Below are 21,152 nucleotides of genomic sequence, written 5' to 3'. Positions count from 1 at the left end.
CCTCCTGTATTGTTATGGTCCGCACTGGGGTCCTAGTCTTGATATCTGCCGTTGAAATCTCCAAACGCAATGTCAGGTTCCCCAAGTTCATCCAACCATTGGAGAAACTGGTCCTTAGCATAGCCAGGTCGGAAGTAAACTCCAGCGAGTACCTTCTTTGCCCCTTTTTCCCAATACCCAATTCGAGCACTGCCTTCCCCATGCTCCACTACCTCAAACAGCCCACAGATGTGGGACCGAACAAGAACCTCAACACCTGACCCTTTAACAAAGGAAAACAAATCCCACCTATCAATATCTACTGGTACATGTTGTCCCTCTCGATCAACAGGAGGTTCAATAATAAAAAACAAATCAACCAAGGAAAACAAATCAAATGCCAGCATCCGATTCCGACTACTCCTCCCCACGTTTAATGCCAATGTCGTAATAAGCATTAAAAAAGGGCTTCGACTGATCCACTTGGGCCACAAGGGCCAGAGGTATAGGCGGAGCCGGTATCCGAATCCCGGGCAACCCAACTCGTTTCCTCATCATGGGGCTTGGTGGCGGTTTCAGCCTTGGTTTTTAAAATCCCACGTGCCGGAGAGGGGGAAGGCCATTCCGGTTCCTTACCCTTGGCCTTTTTTGACTTACGGCGGGGAGTCTCCTCTTCCTCATCACTGCTGATTTTGACCAGCCTGGGTGTCGGGGACCTTCCACAGCTGCGGTTTCTTCTCCTCATATTCCTTTCTATCCTCATATCCTGCTGTTCCTGGATTCTGACTGGTTCCTTCACGGGTCTTGTCGGTGTGGCTATTTCCTGTCCAGAAGGCGAGGAAGGTGGAGTCGGGGACGACGATTTGATACCTGGGCATCGCTCATATCCTGTGAAGTGGTCCATCCGGTCACACAACCAGCACTGTCTCCTGGTATGTCCACAGGCCTGACCCACCCCTCCGGGACAAGCTAGCTTGCTACACATGTGTTCCCGAGAGAAGTGTTCTCCAAAGCAGAATCGGCACCGAGGGGGGCGGCCACATGTCGCCTCGAAGTGGCCAGTTTCCAGGCACCTACCACATACCTTAAGGGGGCGATGTTCTTCAAAGACTCTGACATTATGTGCACCTCCTCACAACCAAATCTTTCCCTCCGCCAGTCTTTCCTTGATGGCCTCATTATTTTCCACCACGAAGCAGATGCCACAGCTTGCAGCATTGGCCTGCCTCATGGTGTATATAGATCCCATAATGTCAGGCTGGGAAACAGTAACTACACCAGTATTGGATGGCTCCAGATCAGTGTGAAGGCCATCAAAGGCCGCGCTTCCAGTCCATCCTTCCACCCTCCAAATCGATCCTTGTCCTGTGTCAGCAAGCGGAACACCAGAAACAAAAATCTTCACCTTTTCCAGATTCCTCTGGAATTCAAACTCCGGGAGTGACAATTCCCTAAGCAAATCAACTCTGGCCTTGTCCAGCCTGTTGCCTAGCTCTGTCACAGAGTGTACCGCCAAAGTCAGGAAGAAACATCCAATTTCCGGCCGGACATGCCCCGTACGAATATATGGAGCATTTCCCCGAATCTTTCCCTGATTGGAAAAGCTTACATTAATCTGATTTCGGATTGTTTCAATATCGACGCCCTCTGGCAGGGCAACCTTCTTCCGCGTAGCGAAGTGCATGGTGATGTGCCTCCCTCTAGCATTTGGAGTTGGCGATGAGCACGGTGGTGGTGGTACCGAGTTCAGTGGCTCTGGGGGTCCCATTGGTACCCGTCGGTATTCCAGCGGTGTCTGGGCCGCACCTACTTTGACGTTGGCCAGGGCTGCTGCCCCGGACTGAGCCGCCGTAGTGACAGATGTCGCAGCCTTTGGAGCCCATTCCTGCTTATCAGCCTTCCCCTGAGTCTTGGCAGGGGTCGCCGCTTCCCTTTCTTTACCAGCCTCTCTGGCAGCCTTTCTTCTCCTTCTGGCACTACCACTCAGGCGTTTGCCACGTTTTTTTCGTTCTTTCTTTTTATCTTCACCCTCCTCCTCCTCCTCTTCCCAGTGAACAGACTTGCCTTCAGCTCCATGGGCTACTCGCAAGACTACCCCCCCTTCGCTGGAGGAGCTGCCACTGCTGCTGGATTGGTGGGATGAGGCCGCTGATGCGGGTCGAGCAGGACATACCCGTTGCTGTGGGCCCGCGGGGGGCTTGGGCACGTATGCCATTCGTTTTACTACCTCTGTAAAAGAGGCTTTAGCAGTAGGAGCCTCCATAGAGGCCTCCTTTCTCTCAGGGGTAGGGGATGGTGTGGTCGGTTCTGAAGAAACAATAGAGGCGCTGCGAGGTATAGCAGGCGGGGGGCGGCAACGGGGGGACAACTTTACCTGAAGGGCTTCAATTTCCTCTCCTTGTCTGCCCACAATGTCGGTCAGTGCTTTTACTGCCCGTTCCAAAACGTGAACTCGACTCCAGTAGTTTATCCCGTTCCTCGGACCTTCATTATCAAAGGTGGGGCCACTGTTCATCCAAGTTCATACGTCCTGTACCGCGTCATCTTCAATGGACCCGGATTTCGACGAGAGTAGAGGTTAGGTATTGCCAGACCAGATGTCCTCCAGGCCTTCCAACATGGACCCGATTACACTACCTGAGCCGGGTCCAGGAGAAGGGGTCCTACCAGCATCCAGCATCTCACAGACACCTGCCATGATCGAGTCCGCCTGGGCCACTACAGTGTCAGCGTCCTCTGGTTGGGTCTCTGGGAGCAGGACTTCCAACGGAGTTGAATCGCCACTGGGGGCTTCTGAGAGATCCCCAAGTTGGCCTCCGGGAGGTGACACCCATCGTCCAATAATAGGCGCGGGTGATGAACCCATAGCTGGTGAAGGGGCGTGTATGCTGTCGCCTAAACCAGTTGCTTCCGAGTTGCATCCATCATCCAGCTCCATAGGGGTGTCCCTGGCCAGCAACTCAGAGGTGGGTAGGACATCCTCAGTCATTAGCAGGGATGGAGAAGGGGGTGTGGCCTCGATTGTTGATGGGAGTGCCACAAGCGGAGGGATGGCCAGGCGCCCCTGGTGAATGCCTAGAGGCAGGCTGGGAAGAGCGGGGACAATCTGTTTTTTCCGTCCTTCATCAACGTTGATAGCCCTCAAAAATTGGGGACCAAGAAGAGGAGCAGCAGATGGCTTAGTGGGAGACGCCGACCATGTCCAGCGGCGTGTTCCAGAGGCAGGAGGGTTGTAATCCTCATCCTCAGGGTCGTCCAGTTTGAACTTCGGGATTTCATAAAGAGCCCTTTCACCTGAAGACATTCCTGCCAAAAAGGAGGGAGTCAAGGAACCGGTCCCGGTATTGTGGGCCTGGCGGAAGAAGCTGGGCATCGTGCTTTGAACAGCCCTAGCGAGGGGAGGAGTAGCGGACCAAGAGCTGGCCTCAACCGTGGTGACAGTTGAGTTGTCCTTGACGGGGGGGGACGGAGGATTCAGGGACTATAGCCTGAGAATCTTTGGGAGAAGAAGGTGCGGGGGCTGGAGAATATTCCGAGCCATGGTCTGAATTGAACCGAACGAAGAGTCCTGTAGTAGTGTCCTTATTCAAGCCACATGTGGCTGAACAGCCTCTCCTGATCAGGAAACCTCTCACCAAAAAATCTACTTCTTTCATCGTGGCAACGATCGCGTCAGCGACCGTTTCCCGGACCAAATCATCAAATTGTGGGTTCACCGCATTCTGACACCCGTGGCAGTGGTGGAACTGTAAAAACTTAAAGTTTCCTCTGGGTGCAATATAAGACCGTGTAGTTGTAGGGATGAGGCCACGGTCGGCCTCAGTAGTGGGCGCGAGAGACAAGGCCGCACGGGCTGTCTCAAGCGAGGAGGAGGAGTTGGAGTCGAACCGAACAGGGGACGACATCCTCGAAGGGGGGGGAGAATCCGTGGAGGAGGAGGCTGTCGAAGATGCCATCCTCGCCCAAACTATACTCAGTGATTACCGGGACTAGGCCACGGATATCTCACAATGAAGTATCTTCTAAGCGAGAACAACTACTTCTAACCGACCGCCCAAAACGAAAAACACAAACAAGTAACAGTAGATGAGGTATTTATCGCGAGCGAAATAAGGTAAAGTATTGGGTGTGCTCACTTCCGACACCGAGTGCAAGAAGTAGGAAAAGTACTTAGAACAAAGCATGAAGAACCTATCTTCCTCGGCCGCATCGGCTTCCTTATATAGTGTTCTTCCCGCCTTTAGTCATGTGACCTAAAGTGGTCACATGTGCGAAACTAAATCATAACAAACTAGTCATGTGACCAAAGTGATCACATGCTCAAAACCCATGACCTCCTAGCGAGGTCATGTGCGAAACTCATAAACCAATCATAACGCAATAAGCAAGTCATATAACTCGACTGAGTCATATGCGTGAAACCTATGACCTCATAATAAGGTCATGTGCGAAACATAAATCATATACGCAAGGCTTACTCGTACGGCATACTCGTAAGGCATACTCATCAGGCACATGTCCCATGACTCATACTTGAGCCATGTGCGAAAGCATCACAAATCCCACACATAATTAATCATATAACCCGAATAGGTCATATGCGTGAAACAATAACATACCTGTGACTCATAACTATGTGTCATGTGAAAACCCTTTCCTCGCTAAGCCACGTTCGTGACAATGATAGTAATCTGTGCGAGTACTAGAGGTTTTCATTTTGGAGTGGTAATATGTGTAATAATCCCTCCTCAGATAGTTAGTTCTTTGTGATAGGGAACGATACTTCTCTTCTTCTTCTGTTTCTTTTCTTAGTCTTATGATAGCACTAGGCCTCTGCCTACATTACCGATAGTACAAGACCTTTATCTTCTATCGGGAACGCCTATCGTAAGCTTTCTCTAACACTTTTTTGTGAAGAACTTTTCTTAGCGTAATGATAATGTTGCAATAAAGATAAAGATCGTAAAGGTGTTTTATATTTGTTAAAGTAATAAGTAGGAAAAGTACTCAGAACAAAGCGTAAAGAACCTATCCTCCTTGGCCATATCGGTCTCCTTATATGGTGTTCTTCCTGCCCATAATCATGTGACCAAAAGTGGTCACATGTGCAAAACCAAATTATAACAAACTAATCATGTGACCAAGGTGGTCATACGCTTAAAACCCATGACCTCATAGTAAGGTCATGTGCAAAAACTCATAAACCAATCATAACACAATAAACAAGCCATATGACTCGAATCAGTCATATGCGTAAAATCCATGACATCATAACGAGGTCCTGTGCAAAACATAAATTATATGCGTAAGGCATACCCGCAAGGCATACTCACAAGGCATTCTTCACCAAGCGCACGTCTCATGACTCACAATTGAGTCATGTGTGAAACATAACAAATCATAATATAATAAGTCAAATGATCCAAATGAGTCATATGTGTGAAATAATAACATATCTATAACTCATAATCATGAGTCATGTGAAAACCTTTTCCGTGCCAAGCCACGTTCGTGACAATATGCTTCAGTATCGTTGACCAATTCTGAGTCTCTAAATAGTAGATTCTCATGATAACAGAATTACTACGTCAACAACCCCTCTTCTAAGACAGTGCCACTGCTATATGCACTGCCATGTTCACCAGACTTTCCCCTACACCCTTCATACTTCAACACATACTTAGAGGGTAAATAAATACTATGATTGGAGGATTTAGATATGGTAATCAAGATGCTCGCCTCAAATACTTATAGCAGACAAGAAATATATGAGAGTTACACCCTACCCTATCCTTATACCAAAAGCATTTTACCTATTCCTGCCATGAATCTCAATCTGATAAATTTGCCGATCACGGCCATGTTAACCTCCAACTTGGACATGACTTTAGCCACTCTCCTTTACCGACAGCACAGGTGGGAGCGTTACCTGATAGCTATGCTTTCTGGCCCAACCATGATTGTATATGACTAGTACTATAAGCCCTCACTTGACTACACCTCGCAGATGTGGTTACTGTAAGATAAGAATGACAATTGGTGTCATGAATTCTTACGATTCTCCAAGCAGGAAATCTGTGAGCTCTCAGTTTTGCTTGAGATACCAGAGCACTTTGAGGATCAGTACTATGCACTACCAACCACTACACTTGCTCTTGTCTGCTTCCGCCTTTCCTGGCCACACCGAATAAAGGATTGTGCAGTTGAGTTTGGCTGAGAGTAGGGATGACTGAGTTCAGCGTTCAATGGAGTGTGTATCTATCTCTATAGAAGGTTTCAGGTGAAGCTAGAATGGGATCATGTACTTTTAAATCCTATTAGATTACAATCTTACTATTCCAAAACCTACAAAAGAAATGAGCCTTCTAGACTAGTCTGAGAATTCATTGATCGTACATATCAATCTATTTGTCGCCCTTGTTCGGAAACAGCCAACCAAGAATTATTCTACTTAAATTATAAGAACAATCACACTCTGTAATTTCTGGCGGTAGTGGTACCTGATGGGCTAGTAGCTGTAATATATGGTTTCTTTGAGAGAAGAGCTAGGGACTGGGGAATGTTTAAGGAGTTTGGCTTGCAGGAAAATATAACAAGATATGCGAAGAACGATGAAGGGGACTAGTTTTTTGTGTAGGGAGATAAAGTGTTTTACCTATAGCAGGAGGTAATTGGTGCATACCGAGTACAGAGAAATGAAGGATTAACTTTAGAAGAGTCAGTATTCAATGCCTATTTGGCAAAGTAAAGGATGTTAGTAGAATGGGAATTTGGGAAGATTACTCAATGTTTTGAATTTAATCATTTATAGAAAAATCTCAAGATTGGACCCTCTCCTACTGGTACTTACTACTTTGCTTCTACTTTATTAACAAACTGTCATACTTGCTATTATAGCTCGAAGACAGGATTTTTATTTGAATGTTCTCCTCCAACTATTTGTGAATATTTTCACTTAACAGGAGATAAAAATAATGCACTGAACATGTACATAGAAGATTTCTTTAGGGTAAATGTCCCTCAAAATTTCGAAAGATAGTAACAATATTAGCTAAAGTCTCTTGAATTTCCTTACTCTGCTTCTTCAACTGCTCAATATGTTCTCCAAGTACTTGATTGTCACTCCAACTAGCTCCTCCTAAAATCTCCTTCCAACGCTCTATTTTTTTGTACTTTATTTTCCATATCTGCTTTAACATTTCCTGATTATCCTCTCGTAGAGTATTTAAAATTCGGTCTGTGGTGTGCCTTTGAGAAGCAAATGCTCTATTGCTAGCAGGTTCAGGACCAGTAGCACAGGACTGATGCTTTTTGGTTGGAATGCTATCACTGAATTGGCTATCAGAATTGCCCAATACAGTTGCTGGTTTGCTCTCCCCACTGCTATCTTCCACTATAATTGGAGAACTTGCAAGCTCAGGTAGTTCCCTCTTTTGCATGAATAACTTTGTTATGTTTTTGCAGAAAGTTGTTATCTCTTTCTTTCTCTCCTTTAATTGGTCTTCACAAATCTCTCACAAGCTCAAACCAGTGATCTATTGATTGCTGCTATTCTGTCGCTAACTCTGCTATCCTACTCTTACTTAATGTCTCTTCTACCTCTTTTTTGCACTGAACTGCAAACTGTTGCATATATCCTTTAACATTTGGTGCTATACACTCAGGATGTAGCTGCTGATAAAGCGTAATAATCTTCAACCAAAATCTTTCCTTTCCCCTTACAAAATTGCCAAAATTTGCTATACACAAATGTACAAGCTGAGCCTTGTCCTCATCTGATCTCAAAAACACTCATTTTGTTGCCATCCTTCTTGTAAAAAGGGCTGAATTACCAGCTAGAGGCCTACTACAACTTAGACTTGAATTGGCTTCTTCTGACCTACAATTCTCTTGGATGCCTGGACAACTAAGGCCAACTGCACTTCCTCCCTCAGGGATTGGAAGAGGAATACCAACACTAGTAGTTGGCTCAAATGCCCAAGAGGAAGTACCCACTGTACTGTGAACCGGGTGAGACTTTTAGTTTTCTAAATGAGAGTTGCTACAATACCAAGACTCTCTGATATCCAGACTCCTATTTTGGATCAGAATAGGATTAGCGGGCAGGTATGTATAATTGATCGAAGGGAAAGAAGGATCATATCTGGGCTCTTTCAGGGTTTCTTGCTACTCATAAGTATGAATATTAGTCTCATCAGATACAAATCAAAGCCTAGTACTTGGATCTAGGGATAGAAATTCTTTACCAAAGACTGTGACTGTGACCATTTCCCCTCATCATCAGCCTTGGTGGGCACAGGGCCCGGCTCAGAATTGTGAGAAGCCATTACAGAATATGTTTGCCACCATGTCTACAGATTTTTATCGGTTGGTATGGTGGAGGGTAATCATGCTCACCAAGAAATTGAAGTGCGCTCAGAGATACCTGCAAAACCTCACTTTTTGCCCGGCTCGCACTTCAGGTTGCAACCCCCTCCTGTGGAGTGCGTGCAGCTAGTGCAAAACCTCGATAATACTAGTTATGGTCGCGCCTACGATCACCGTCACTGAATAATACTAAGTGAGTACCTTAGTCAGCGTTGTTTTAAACACGGTTTCAGCAGTCCAGGAGATACTCGAGTACTGTAGTATGCCCCGCGTGAGTGAGCGAAGAGAGCCCCTCCTCTGGTGAGTAGAGCTTGGGGGGCGATATTCTTAGCCTACTACTCCGTAGAGTAGCGGTATCATACTCGTACATTCCCAAAAACCGGTCAATTCACCACCCCGCCTAACCCCTGTACGCCGAGCGTTGCGGCTCTGCCGCGGCGCCAAGACCTATTGCACGAGTATGATACGGTACTCGAGCACTACATACACAGCCAAAACACCCAGGCCTTAATTCGTCCCATCGAAACTTCCCTGTTCAACACACACCTCTACCACCTCCGAAGATTTAGCAAGCATGGTAATAACTCCCTTACACTATCCACTCCCTGCCCTGATACTGCAGTAAACTAGCTAATCCATCCCAGGCTCGAAACAGTGAAAAGGCCCAATCAATGCTATTTCGCTTTCGCGAGCAGCAGGCGGCGGACCTAGGAATTATCGATGCTGGGCGAACACGGTGAGCCAACCTCTGCCCCGACCCGCCCAACCATAACAATAATATGCTGATTGAGAGAATAAACCAGCCGCCCAAAAGTAATAACAGAAGTAACCGCAATCCCAGCATGCGAGAAATGGCGCGGGCAAGTAGTCAAAGACATTTCCCGCAAAGTCACAAAAATCCAAGACCGTACCTCCCCCCCCCAACTCCCCTCTGTCTACTCTAACACACCCAAAGCCAGCCTCTCAGACTATCAGATCCGCGACCTAAACGACGAAATCAACAAACTAATGCGGGAGAAGCACATGTGGGAGGTGCAACTCCGCAACCTCGGCGGGCCAAACTACATGCGCTTCGGCCCAAAAACCTACGATGAGGACGGCCGCGAAGTGCCCGGTTCTCGTGGTTACAAATACTTTGGCCGTGCGCGGGAACTGCCGGGGGTTAAAGAGCTCTTCGACGAACTCAAGCCCTCCAAGAAGGCTGCAGAGGGGAAAGATGAAGAACGCAGGCTGAGGGCAGAGATGAGGAGGAATGTGGACGCGGATTATTACGGTTTCAATAGGGATGAGGATGATGGAATCTTGCTAGCGTACGAGAGGGCGAAGGAGATGGAGAGTTTTAGGAATGTGGAAAGAACAGGGGAGGAGGGGGTGCCCGAGGGTTGGACGCCGATTCCTGATGGGTGGGTGGCACCTGGATTGGACGAGGTTACGGAGTTTTTGGTGGAGAGGAGAAAGAGTCGGCTGTTGCAGAGGCTAGGATAGGTTCTTCCGGAGGAAGGGTTTGGGGGTATTTTTTTTTTTTTTTTTTTTTAAAAAAAACTACTTGTAGCTTTCTTTCTTCTGTATGATTGGGATTGTGGTAATATCACGGGATGAGCTTGGGTTGGGTTAATGTTTGTTTTTTCTTCCTTCTCTTTTCCTTTTTTATCTTGTCACGATATGTGGGTATGCCAATCAATTTTTTGACCTATCAAAAGAAAAGGAAAAAGATTGCTCATGGTGGTACACCGGTTCCAACCAGACATCACAAAATTTAATCATGATACCGCATACATTGGAAGTTTTGCCCTTTATCGTCCGGCGAATGCTGCGGTAAGCAATTTTACACTCGAGTGATCGGGAGTGATTCGCGGGTGTTTGGGAGTGGCAGCAGAGGTGAACGGTTGGGAAGGAAGGAAGGTTAGGAACACTCAAGCCTTTTTGTTAGCTGCGCTTATCTAATTTAGATAGGCAGCGATCAGAGATGAGATAAGCACTGATTCGCACACGGCTATCGTAACAAAGAGGCCTGAATGTTCCTAGGGACTCAGAAAACGATTTAGTTTTTGAGATCCTGGGCATCCTAGGTTGGAGCCTCCCAGGTCGCGCTTGTATCATAAGATTATGTATGATAATTATGGTACATTTTTCTGCTACCAACGTGAAACCAACCTACCGCTTTCTGGCAACCATCCCCCTAGCTCTCCTTCTCTCCTCAACCTCCAACACCCACTCAACTCCGTCCCCATCCTCACCGCCACTGCCTGCCCTCTCAGTGAACAGACCCCCAACCTCATCCTCCTCCATATTGACCACAAAGCAAATCTGCGAACACCTAGCAAATGTATCTCGAACTCCATATAGCCCGCCCCTAACCACGACACCCACAACACCAGCAACATCCCTCTCCAATCTAATGGCCCCCAATTCGCTGATCCTCCCGGCATATCCCCAAATGCGCTTCTCTAAGAGCTTGGAAAAGTAACTGGCCGTAGTATTAAGCAATCTGTTGAATATCTTCTCTGTAAGGATTCGTTTGTACGGTGTTATGAGCGTGTCCCAGCCTGCTTGAAAGCGTAGTTTTACGAGCTCGTCTCTGGATTCAGAGCTTATTCCCTCTTGCTCGCCGTCTGGGTTCGAGCGGGGGTATGCGTTTTCATCGTCTTCTGGTGAGACGAGGTACTCCACGTCACGGAACGCCTCTGTTAGGAGTGGCCGGAGTTTCGGTTTGACAACTTGATTGAAGAAGACCATTATTCCATCGTTGATTAGTTCCCCTGCTTTTCCTTCGAAGGCGGTTTCCATTCCTTTCAGGGCATCACGGACGATTGCTGCATCGGCCTGGAAGGGGAAGAGTTCTTCCAATGGCGCTACGGTGTGGTTGCTAGCGTCTACTCTTAGGTTGTTGTCTACCCCGGGGATGTTTGATGAGGCGTTGGCAAAAGTGCCGATAAGGCGGTGGGTGTAGTCTGATGCTACATCAAGGTTGTTGAGGAGGACTAGGAAGCCAAGGATTTTGTCGTCTGGGACCGGAGCTCCTGGAATGCCGGAGGAGGACTTGGGGTAGCATTCTACTTGCATTTTGCGCTGGATCATGCCAACGAAGTCTGAGCCTAGGACTCGGCCAACAGTGGAAATTGCGTTGCTGACGAGGGCTCGTTGGGAGGTATGCAAAGCACGTTGAAGGAGGTTATTTACTATGTACATTACGTCGTCGACGGCAGAGGTGATGTATGGTGGGTTGGAGGAGGATGCGGGGGAGGTGAGTGATAACGAGAGGTCAGAGGGGGATTCGTCAAGCTGGAAGGCCTTTTCGACGGAGCGACGGCAGAAGAAGGTCATCATGGCATTGAAGGGAACTATGAGTCGGCCTTGAACCTTCCGATACAATGCGGAGTTTGTTATTATAGGGGGGGCTGCGAGGGGTGGGAGGATATCGGTTTCTGCCAGGCCTTCGGGTTCAGGGGGCTATGTATCTAGTTAGAGGGTTTAGATCCAAAGGGAAAGACTAGCTCCTACCAAGCATTTCCGTGCGAGAAAACGACAATATAATGACCATCGGCCAAGCATCACCCCAATCTCACTTAGCAGCATATCCACCTCCCTAACATCAACACCTTCATCCTCACTATTCCTGTGTGTCGCGCCGCTGGGAGCTGGTGAACCGGAGCGAGGAGGACCGCCCATAGGCCCTCTTGTCGATGGCATGTAGGACTGAACCAGAAATGAGAAGGCATATGATTTGATATCCGTGAGCTATACTTATCAGCATCCACCTCACATGTAACCTAAACTCACCTACTATGAGAAGTACCATACCTTCCGACCAATACTCCTCTCATCTGTAAACGTATCAATGATAATCCCCCCTTGGGTATCTGCCTCGACTTGAAGCCTTTCAATAACCTTCCCCATCCTTCCCTCACCATAATGCCTCTCAATCAACTTCCCATGCTGCTCAACTATATTCGCAATATGCTCAAACAGCCTTGTAACCGCATTCGCATAGAAAAAGTCACCCAACCCACCAGCCCCATCAGCTACAGCCTGTCTCTTCGCCGCAAGCGCATCCCTAGCTCTTGCTGCAACACCCTGACACACATAGCGTCCGTACACCTCAAGCCCAACATCCGTCCTGCCAATTAAGGGAAACAGCTTGAAGAACCTAGTGACCTTCTCCCCATCAGCAGCTTCGGCCGCACGCTCAAACTCCCGGAGAAATAGCCCACATAGGGACTCCGCCGCGTTCTCCAATGTTACAGAAGGGACATCCGGAACTTCAGCAGTGGGCACTATCTCCTCCGCGAACTCTCCACGGATGATCTCCTGTGGTATCTTCCCGGCACGATGTAGGAAGCTCGCTGCGGTTTCCCAATCCTGTGGCGCACCCATCGACCCAGTGACCCCCAGAACACAAGCTTTCAGCTCAGAAACTTGTTCAACGACCTCCAGCGTCGCCCTAACGCGGGATTGCTCGATATCCAAACGCTTCACAGAGGAGGAGACTCGCTGCGCGGTGGTTGCCGCGGGGGAGAGCATTGTGTTTGATAGTGTGCGGGCCGCCACGACTTGCGTGCCTAGATGTGCTCGTAGCAGGTCTAGGCGGGTGAGAGAGTGCTCCAGCTCAGATTGCTTCAAGAGCAACGTGCGGAGCTTGTTGTCTATGCAAGCGTCTTGGGCAGTTAGATGAGCGAGAGCCGCACGAAGTTCTTCAACAGTTGTGCAGGAGTTAACGTCCGGGGGAGGAGGTGAGAAATCATCTTCATTGCTCGAATCGTCGTCGGAGTCGTAGGGATTTCGATCGCGAGGTTTGTGGTTGCGGCCATTTGTTGCTGTGGTCATTGTGGGATGTTGGTGGAAGGTTGTTGAGCTATGATGACAGTTGAGAGGTACAGTACAGTACTCGTACAAGTGACTTCGGGTCAATTTCGAACTCATAGCATACTCGAATAGGCCGCCTAGCTCTGGATTTTGCAATCATGCAATAATATTATAATATCAATTAGGCCAACATCTCTATTACTAACTAAAGACTTCTATTTTATCTAAAATATTTGGTACACTCAAACTACATAAAACAAAACTTGTATATCAGCACAATTCAGCACTGCGGAAGTGTAAAGGTGAGGGTTCAAGAATATGAACAGCAGCTCGAAAAACAGCAGTCTGTAAACTGCGGATATCACGAAGAACTCATCCCATAACCAGAAATATATCGGAGTTTGCAACTTCTTGAATACATATATGTAGCCTAAAAACTCCTAAAAACTCCCTCCCCCAAAACGAAGAACTAGAAACAAAACAAAACAGAAGATCCCAACCCAGGCAGGATTAGGATAAGGGGCCGAAAATCACCATCTGCAAAAGTAGCCAACGCTATCTACGCCATGCTTTATGATTCTGGGCACTTCTTCGGACCAAGGAAAAGTAAATTTTTTAAGCAGGAGCAAGAAGAGATTTAAACAGTTTAAAAAAAGGAAAAAAAGCGGATGAACGAACGCAGTGCATAACCCACGATAGAAGTGAATGGTGTTCAGAACAGCAACCAGATAGTTGGTTTGACAAATGCACGCATTAAGCTCCGCGTTTCCCCCCATTGGTCATCAGTGTAACTTTCTTGAACTTCTTCTTTTTCCCACCCTGGGCTCCCTTTCCTTGGCTAGGTGTCCGACCACTGCTGCTGGCGGCACCCCCGGCGGGTTCCAATCCTACCAGAACCTGTTCTTGAAGCATGAGGTCCCGCTCCCAGTCCGGTAACCAACCGCCATTGTCATCCGATGAAGGCATAGAGATAGCAGGTTCGGTTTCCCCTGGGGGGTGTACCAGAGGTGTTCCCCAAACAGTCCACCCCTGGGCGAGACTGGTGGAGGATGATGCTAGGCCAGCGACCGAAGATTCCTCCCCATTGTGGAAATCATCGCTAAGAGGTGGGGAAGCGGCTTCCATGGCAGAACTTGATTCACCACCATTAGGTTCGGTCCTATTGATGCTCTGAGTCGCCGTCATCGTGGGTAAGCCCTGCTCATAATCAACCACCGGTGACTCCTTCATATGCTTAGCCAGAGCCCAGTGATTTTCCTCATGTCGGCTCTCTGCCTTGATCCGAGCACGCTCTTCCCGAGAGTCTTTCTCCAGCTTCCGTTTCCTCCGCTGGTCAATCTCAGCGCTAAAGGCTTCTAGAACCTCCGCAGAAACGATATCTGTCCAGTCGCATTCTAGGAAGGCAGCTTCACAGCCATAAGGAAGGTGTGCTAGATACCTTGCACGTTTCCGGAAATCGTCGTCGACTGAGTAACCTGTTATCACGTTTTCAACCCTAGGTAGTATAGTTGAAGGAAATTCGGAATAGGATCCAAAAGCCGCTCTCAGGATTTTGATATCAAGGGTGGATAGGTAGTAGTGAGGAAGGGCTTGGTAGAAATAATACGGAACATCGCCCCTAGCAGAGCTCCCATTCCGACGCCGTACTGCGTCTCTTGCATCTACCTGGGAAGTAGAAAGCTCGCTATCTTGGGGCTGTAGTTTGACTGTCGGTGTTGATTCCGATGCAGGTACCAGTATCGCCGCTCCAGGTCTGCTCTGCGAAGGCGATTGCGACCTCGAAATGGAGCTCGATGAATGACCGGAACGGGCTTCATGGGATACGTGGTACATAAGGGGAACATCCTCTTCGTTCCCATTAAACTTGATTTCCAGCTTCTTTTCTTTCTTTCTCTCGCTCTCCACTTCCGGGGGGCTAGCAAAGGTATCGGGGAGATAGCCCTTTGGGTTTCCAATTCCTTTGATCGCCTCAATTTGGAGTTCAATCGATGCCACGGCCTTCTTTGCCCATTCGCCATCTTCCCCAAACATGGCTTCGTCCTCCTGCTGCATGACCTTAAGATCTTCCACCTCTCTTGCAAATTGGTCAGTCATATAGGTCTCGGTCCCTTTCATAATCCGGGCATAGTCCATCACCTCAGCAGCAAAATGCCATGGAATCTCCTCCACTCGCGTAGGGCAATGGGCACCGTCCTTCGGTAATGCGAGGATACTGCCCATGCGTTTCATTACAAGACGCAGGACAACATCTTCCCCTTCTCGAGGAGCCACATTTTCCTGCCCGGTGAAGAATCTGACTGGCCGGGATTCTGCTAGATAAACACTATCCATGCAGATCACACATTTTTTGTATTTCGGTCGCCTCTCCAGTGGGCATTTGTCGTCTTCGATGGAAGCCATATACCGAATAAGACATGGGAGGCAGAATATATGACCGCATTTTGACATTCGAGGAGCGACCGGAATAGATAAACAGATAGGACAGGTGGGCTGCTGTGTTTTTGCTGATGCTAGGACCTGGAGTACAAGATTCCATGGCAAGGGATCATCGGGGTTTATCGTCTGTGCGCGGAAATCTCCGCCGGGGTGGACAATAAACCGATAATTGGCATTTACATAGCTTTTCCAGCTTGTTAGCCTATCACCGATCAACGGAAGCAATCTAACCATAACAATCTCACCGAGCCTTGTCCACCTCGTGGTAACCCGAGCCCATCCCGTAAGTCGGATAACGGCGGCTATCATGCCAGCGGTAACTATCTGAACTCCGAGAGGCGGTGGTTGAAACATTCCAACTCATGAGGTGGGTGATCGAAGTACCCTTACGTCTATTGCGCGTCCCCATCGTGATCTAAATTCGCGGTGTAATATTCTATGTCAATCCTAACTCACCATTCTAACTGTACGGTGGGGTAGAACAAAAGAGGGAGGAGGAATCTAGAGCGGGAGGAGGCGAGTAGTGACGATATACCTGACTCTCGGCAGCAGCCTCTTCAGAAGCTGTGGCACTGGGTTTGCGTCGATTGCGATGGCTCGTACGCCTTGCTTGGCTACTTCTTGAAGAGGCCAAATTGTTTCTCGAAGAAAGATTAGATCCGAAGGCAGGGCCTCCTCCCCCGCTACGTCTTTGCGGATCGTTCCCAGACGATACTGTTACGGGTGCTTGTGTAGGTGGCGCAGAACCAGAAGAGCTTGTGGTAGATTTAGCGGCGACGAAGGGACCCGAGCTTTGGGAACCCGACATTTTTAAACGGAGGAAACGTGCTTTTTTTCCTTATTTTCCTTATTTTTTTTTAACGAACCTCCATTAGAAGCCAATGTGGGAATATCGATTGTGAAGTGCTCTTGTGGAGGGAGGTATCCACCCTATCATGGGTTGGCCGACCTCTCAAGGGTGAGGGAAGACGCACAAGAGAGAGGGGGGGGCGAGGGGAAATTAGGAAGGAAGGGAGGGTATTTTTAATGACCAAATTTGGGCGTGAGTAATTGTGCTGCCCAGTAATCCGCCATTGGCATCGTTAGCGATCCAGCGGCATCACGTTTCCCTCTTATCGGCTGGCACTAGGCCATATTTAGCACATCGCTTTCTCGATAACGTGAAATGTGGATAGACTAAGATCTCGAATTGCCTGCGATTCAAGTCATAGAACCAAACCGACGAGCGGAAGAACGATAATCCACTGACCACATAATTTATGATATTGCTATGGGGATTTAACTCTGCATCCATACTTCTAGTCCTGTATGATACCGGTATGTCAGCCACCGGCATTGTAGATTTTTTTCTCACTCGGATGGGTAAGATAAGGGTTAGGGTTTATGGTGAGTGCCACAACCGCGTATGAAATTAACTGAGAGAGCCTTCAATGACCTGCTGCAGGAAGTCAACCGTCCTGCTATACACGGTTGGGGATGTTTTACGAGTCTGGCATAATGCCTACAATTGAAGAATATCTGAGGAAGATTATGGCGGGAAGAGTTTCCAAGAAATATATCGCGCATCAGCAGGAGGCAGAGGAAAAATACCGGTCAGGTTTTGTGTGAGTCGGTGGCACCTTCTTGAGCATTGCCGTTTGGGTCGAAGAGCAACTCAATGATCTTTGGAAATATCCCACAGGAGTCAGCTTTCCTCAACCCTCTCCCTGGCTATTTTACTGTCTCTGTGCTTCGGTGGATGGAGTTTCTGCTGGCTGGTGGTGTGATATCCGCTCACAACGTGTCTGTCTCGTCTCCAGTCCTGTTTGATTCCTCCGCCCCCTGGTCCCATAATTGTTTTACGCAGCTGTGAAGTGCGGTACGTTAAGGTGATAACTCCCGACAATACCATGGATTCGCTATCAGAATGAGTGTTTCCGACTTGACTTAGAGAATCTTGATTATCTCTTGTGTTCTTCTCCCTTTCGGTCAAGGCTTAACAGCTTTAAATGTGTATATCTGGCAACCTGCGAGTGAGAATTGATGATGGTGATGGGCAGAGGGGGTGTTCATCCAGGTGTGATATCAGTTTTGCTCGCGTAAGGATTATGGGAACAGCAGTTTTAGCGCTCTGGGTGGCCTGGAGGACCCCTAAATACTCTTTTTCATGCAATCCCTCCTCCAATCAATAGTTTTCAAGTCACTGCAAGAATAGTCTGGAGAAGTCCTATATTTCTGTGTTTATACGGTATCGTACAAGTATCTCCAGTATCTCCACAGCGCGTTATCTCTATTTTTTCCTGATATTTTACCAGCCCTAACCCATTCAGGAAAGAGGAAAGGGAGAGCAAAATGGGGGAGGCCACCTAAAAGTCTATCACACTCAATCTAAACCCCTCAAGCAAGAGTGGAGCAAGTAAGCCCGGAATGCAAGCAAACATCCCCACCAAACACCGTCCACAAAATGCCGCTAAAACACATACCGCGCAAGCAGTCGCCTCTCTGCCCTCTGAAAAAACATCTAAATAGCCGAATCGCTCCACCTACAACAACAAGATCGTGGAATTCTCATACTCAATAGCGACCGCTTCCCTCGCATCCCCAAACTTCCTCCTAACCAGCTCAAACACGATCAGCCCCGCAGCTGTACTGGGCACCTGCCTCAGCGTGTTGAGCGCAAACCCTTTGTACAACCAATTATTCCACCCGCCAACCTTCACCGCCTGCTTTTTACACTGCGCGAATGTTTTCTCGTAGCCGTGCGCGTACTCCCTCAGGGCTGAAGTATGCTGCAGCTTCGAGGCATAATCGATAGATTCCAGTCTTCCATAATGCACATCCTGGATCTTGGCCAACGGGTGCTGGACTGCCTGTTGAGTAACTGAGGCCGAGAATCCGGCTAGGAGCAGGAAAATCGGTTCGAGGGCGTAATGCGGACGGATGGTGGCATGCTCTGTATGGTGCTTTCGTCTCCTTCGGCCGTAGTACCATGTCAAGTATGAGAAGTAAGCTTGTTGTTTAACGTACTCGAACGATCCAAAGAAAAGGCCGTATCCAAGGGACTCTTTCAGGAAGGAGAGTGTGTAACCCGAGAAAACCCCTCGGAGGCCGATCTCGTGAAGTTTGTGCTTTCCGTATTGCCACATAGATGTGTACTTTCCTTCTAGCATGTCGTTTACTCGGAAGCGGACTACTAGGGCGTCGAGGGGTGCCGCAACGAGGGATTGAATGGCTCCAGCTGCAGAGCCGGCTTGGAAGGCCGCACTGAACGGGGGTGGTGGGTAGACTCGTTTTGTAGGTTGTGAGGAAGGTTGGTAAAGGCTTCCAAGGACCTGTAGGTACGAAGTGTAGAGGATCGTACCGATGGTTGCATTTGCTACTAGTGGTGGGAGAACTATATTCCTCGTGAGTGAGAATACGTGTAGTGGGAGTACTGCAGGATCTGTGAGGTAATACCTTGGTTAGGAATGAACTTCCATCCGTGGTGCTTTACCGCATGAAATAGAAGCCCAGGAGTGGACTGTCTTAACGACCATCGTTCATTCGCTTGCACTCTTGGATTTATAGCCCTTGGAACGTGCTACCCTCATTAACCACTATACCACCCGACATTCACAAGGAGTGTAGAGATACCATATAATCCACCCGTAGTCTGAAAAACGCCTTTACCGGAGCCCGGAAGTAGAATGCGATGATCTGTGCTCCCAAAGCTCTGGCTCCCGCCGCTGAGGTCCCCTGCACAAGGTTATTCTGCGGTTTCCTTCCCGACCCACCTCCGTCAACTATTTCCTGTATTTCCGGCATAGTCACTGTGAGTAAGAGGAGGTAGACATCAGAGAGAGGGGAAATTAAAAGAAACAGGTTATTATATTATATAATATCATCACCCAAGAATGGAGATCGAGGGTCACAACGGGAGAAAAGGGTCATCTGCAAGATCCAGAGCCGCAAAGCTTGGCTCCAGATCAGGCCATCCCACCACACCAAACTACACATAATACTTGAGCCCCCTCGATCTTACGCTCAAGTGTGTAGTAAATGTTGAAAGTTCAACAGATCAGACATATATAGTCAGAATTCTCCAGAACTTTGACATGTTGTACATTGTAAGGTAAAAAAACTGGATTATAGAAAAACATTTTTGTAGAGAAGGATTGAATATGTAAAATAATTGTATAAAATAATAAGAGTACTTTCAATTTAAGTAAAAACTATATTAGAGAAGCAGATTTGAAAAATAAGAGGGAACAATTGTAGAGTACAGTAAGGCTTGATTTGATATGCAAAGTATACCATGTTAGTTATTTATAATCAAGAAAGTAATAAAGATGAAAAGAAATCAGAGATAAATATCACTACATCAATGGAAAGACAGAAAATGAGAACAGAGTAGGAGTTTAACTTAAGAACTATTAGTAATAGCAGTGAGAGTGAAAATTTGTGGACGTTTAAGCTGATAAGAACTGGCAGATAAGGAAGCTTTAGAGAGAAAGAGAAAGAGAGAGAGTTTAGAGTATAAGGGTTTAGTACAGAAGGCTATTACAAGAAAAGTTTAGTATTATGGTGAATATATTCACAAATGAGAGGAGCAAGAAAGTAGACATACAAGAAAGAGATTGTAATGGAGAGTTCCTCTTTGAAGATGGATCTCAAGGTTGCGACCACACTGAAATGAATTCTTCCACGAATGAGAACAATATAATAAATGTCAAAGTCTCAACAGTAGAGTTTGAAGAAACAAAACAGTAAAACTTAATATTATTGAGCTATAGCTTTACTCAATTAAGTCCTGATCTTGAGAGGTAGTTGATTGTCAGAGTAGAGGAGAACTCACATATAATTAAGTAGATTTCATATACTGCCAGTTGCTCTCCATCACTACTTTAGGTTCGTGAGCATCCAACTTCCTTGGGCTGTCTAGCCAACCTCTATGAATTGGACTAAAGATTCTCTATAATGAACTAGACTACTCCATGGTTTGCTAACATCTACTCGACAGAAGTGTTTTAGCTGCTGTATCTACAATGCAACTACAGGAGTAAAAACTCATCTTATCACAGACATGGCAGTAGCGAACATCTCATGCCCAAATAGATGCAATACCAACTATAGAACTCTTTACCCATATACACTTAGTCTTCTACAAGCATGCACAGCCCCTAAACATCTATTTGGTTCTACTCTATTCCATATCATTCTGAATGATGGCTATATAGCTCCTTCAATTGACTCCATTGGAGGTTAACTACCAATAGGTGCTATTTACAGTCAACCCTCCTAGAAGTAGGTCTCATCATGACCTTGGACTAGTGTCTCAGAATCTTTAATGATTCTCTAATACTATTACACTTTCAGGGCAATGGACTTCAGTTACCTCGCCTATAGGCCTTCGGTAACCTCACATACTACTTTTAACTTCAAAGTAGTATTACTCCATCAGTTCTGGTCCGTTTTGCACAAAACTACCTGGAGACCATTCTTTAGGTTAATCCTTTCTTTTATTTAATTTTAGAATCATATTAATACTTGTTTAAGGTATAAGAACATCACATGTAGCATGAGCTATGATGTAAAGAAAACTCCTACAC

At 47.2% G+C, this 21,152-nt stretch overlaps 4 protein-coding genes; 1 reads left to right on the top strand and 3 right to left on the bottom strand.

Moving 5' to 3' along the window:
- The first annotated feature begins 8,849 nt into the window (after positions 1-8,849).
- GSTUM_00009435001 (uncharacterized protein) lies at positions 8,850-10,057 on the top strand. XM_002840701.2 has 4 exons: positions 8,850-8,923; positions 8,991-9,082; positions 9,150-9,253; positions 9,302-10,057. The coding sequence occupies exons 2-4, from the start codon at positions 9,018-9,020 to the stop codon at positions 9,829-9,831; spliced, it is 699 nt and encodes a 232-aa protein (XP_002840747.1). The 5' UTR covers positions 8,850-8,923; positions 8,991-9,017; the 3' UTR covers positions 9,832-10,057.
- A 443-nt stretch (positions 10,058-10,500) lies between these two features.
- On the bottom strand, positions 10,501-13,170 carry GSTUM_00009434001 (uncharacterized protein; the record flags this gene model as incomplete). Its single annotated transcript, XM_002840700.1, has 3 exons — positions 10,501-11,771; positions 11,838-12,084; positions 12,148-13,170. The coding sequence occupies 3 exons, from the start codon at positions 13,168-13,170 to the stop codon at positions 10,501-10,503; spliced, it is 2,541 nt and encodes an 846-aa protein (XP_002840746.1).
- Positions 13,171-13,326: 156 nt separating this feature from the next.
- On the bottom strand, positions 13,327-16,560 carry GSTUM_00009433001 (uncharacterized protein). XM_002840699.2 has 3 exons: positions 16,121-16,560; positions 15,831-16,000; positions 13,327-15,769 (listed from the first exon to the last, which is right to left on the bottom strand). The coding sequence occupies exons 1-3, from the start codon at positions 16,391-16,393 to the stop codon at positions 13,903-13,905; spliced, it is 2,310 nt and encodes a 769-aa protein (XP_002840745.1). The 5' UTR covers positions 16,394-16,560; the 3' UTR covers positions 13,327-13,902.
- A 1,222-nt stretch (positions 16,561-17,782) lies between these two features.
- On the bottom strand, positions 17,783-19,446 carry GSTUM_00009432001 (uncharacterized protein). XM_002840698.2 has 3 exons: positions 19,198-19,446; positions 19,021-19,144; positions 17,783-18,958 (listed from the first exon to the last, which is right to left on the bottom strand). The coding sequence occupies exons 1-3, from the start codon at positions 19,366-19,368 to the stop codon at positions 18,108-18,110; spliced, it is 1,146 nt and encodes a 381-aa protein (XP_002840744.1). The 5' UTR covers positions 19,369-19,446; the 3' UTR covers positions 17,783-18,107.
- Between the last annotated feature and the right edge of the window lie 1,706 nt (positions 19,447-21,152).

This window comes from Tuber melanosporum (assembly GCF_000151645.1).
Source record: "Tuber melanosporum whole genome shotgun sequence assembly, scaffold_57, strain Mel28".
NCBI classification, from domain to species: Eukaryota; Fungi; Ascomycota; class Pezizomycetes; order Pezizales; family Tuberaceae; genus Tuber; species Tuber melanosporum.
Note: the sequence above shows the minus strand (reverse complement) of the source record. Positions and strands in the feature narration are given on the sequence as shown.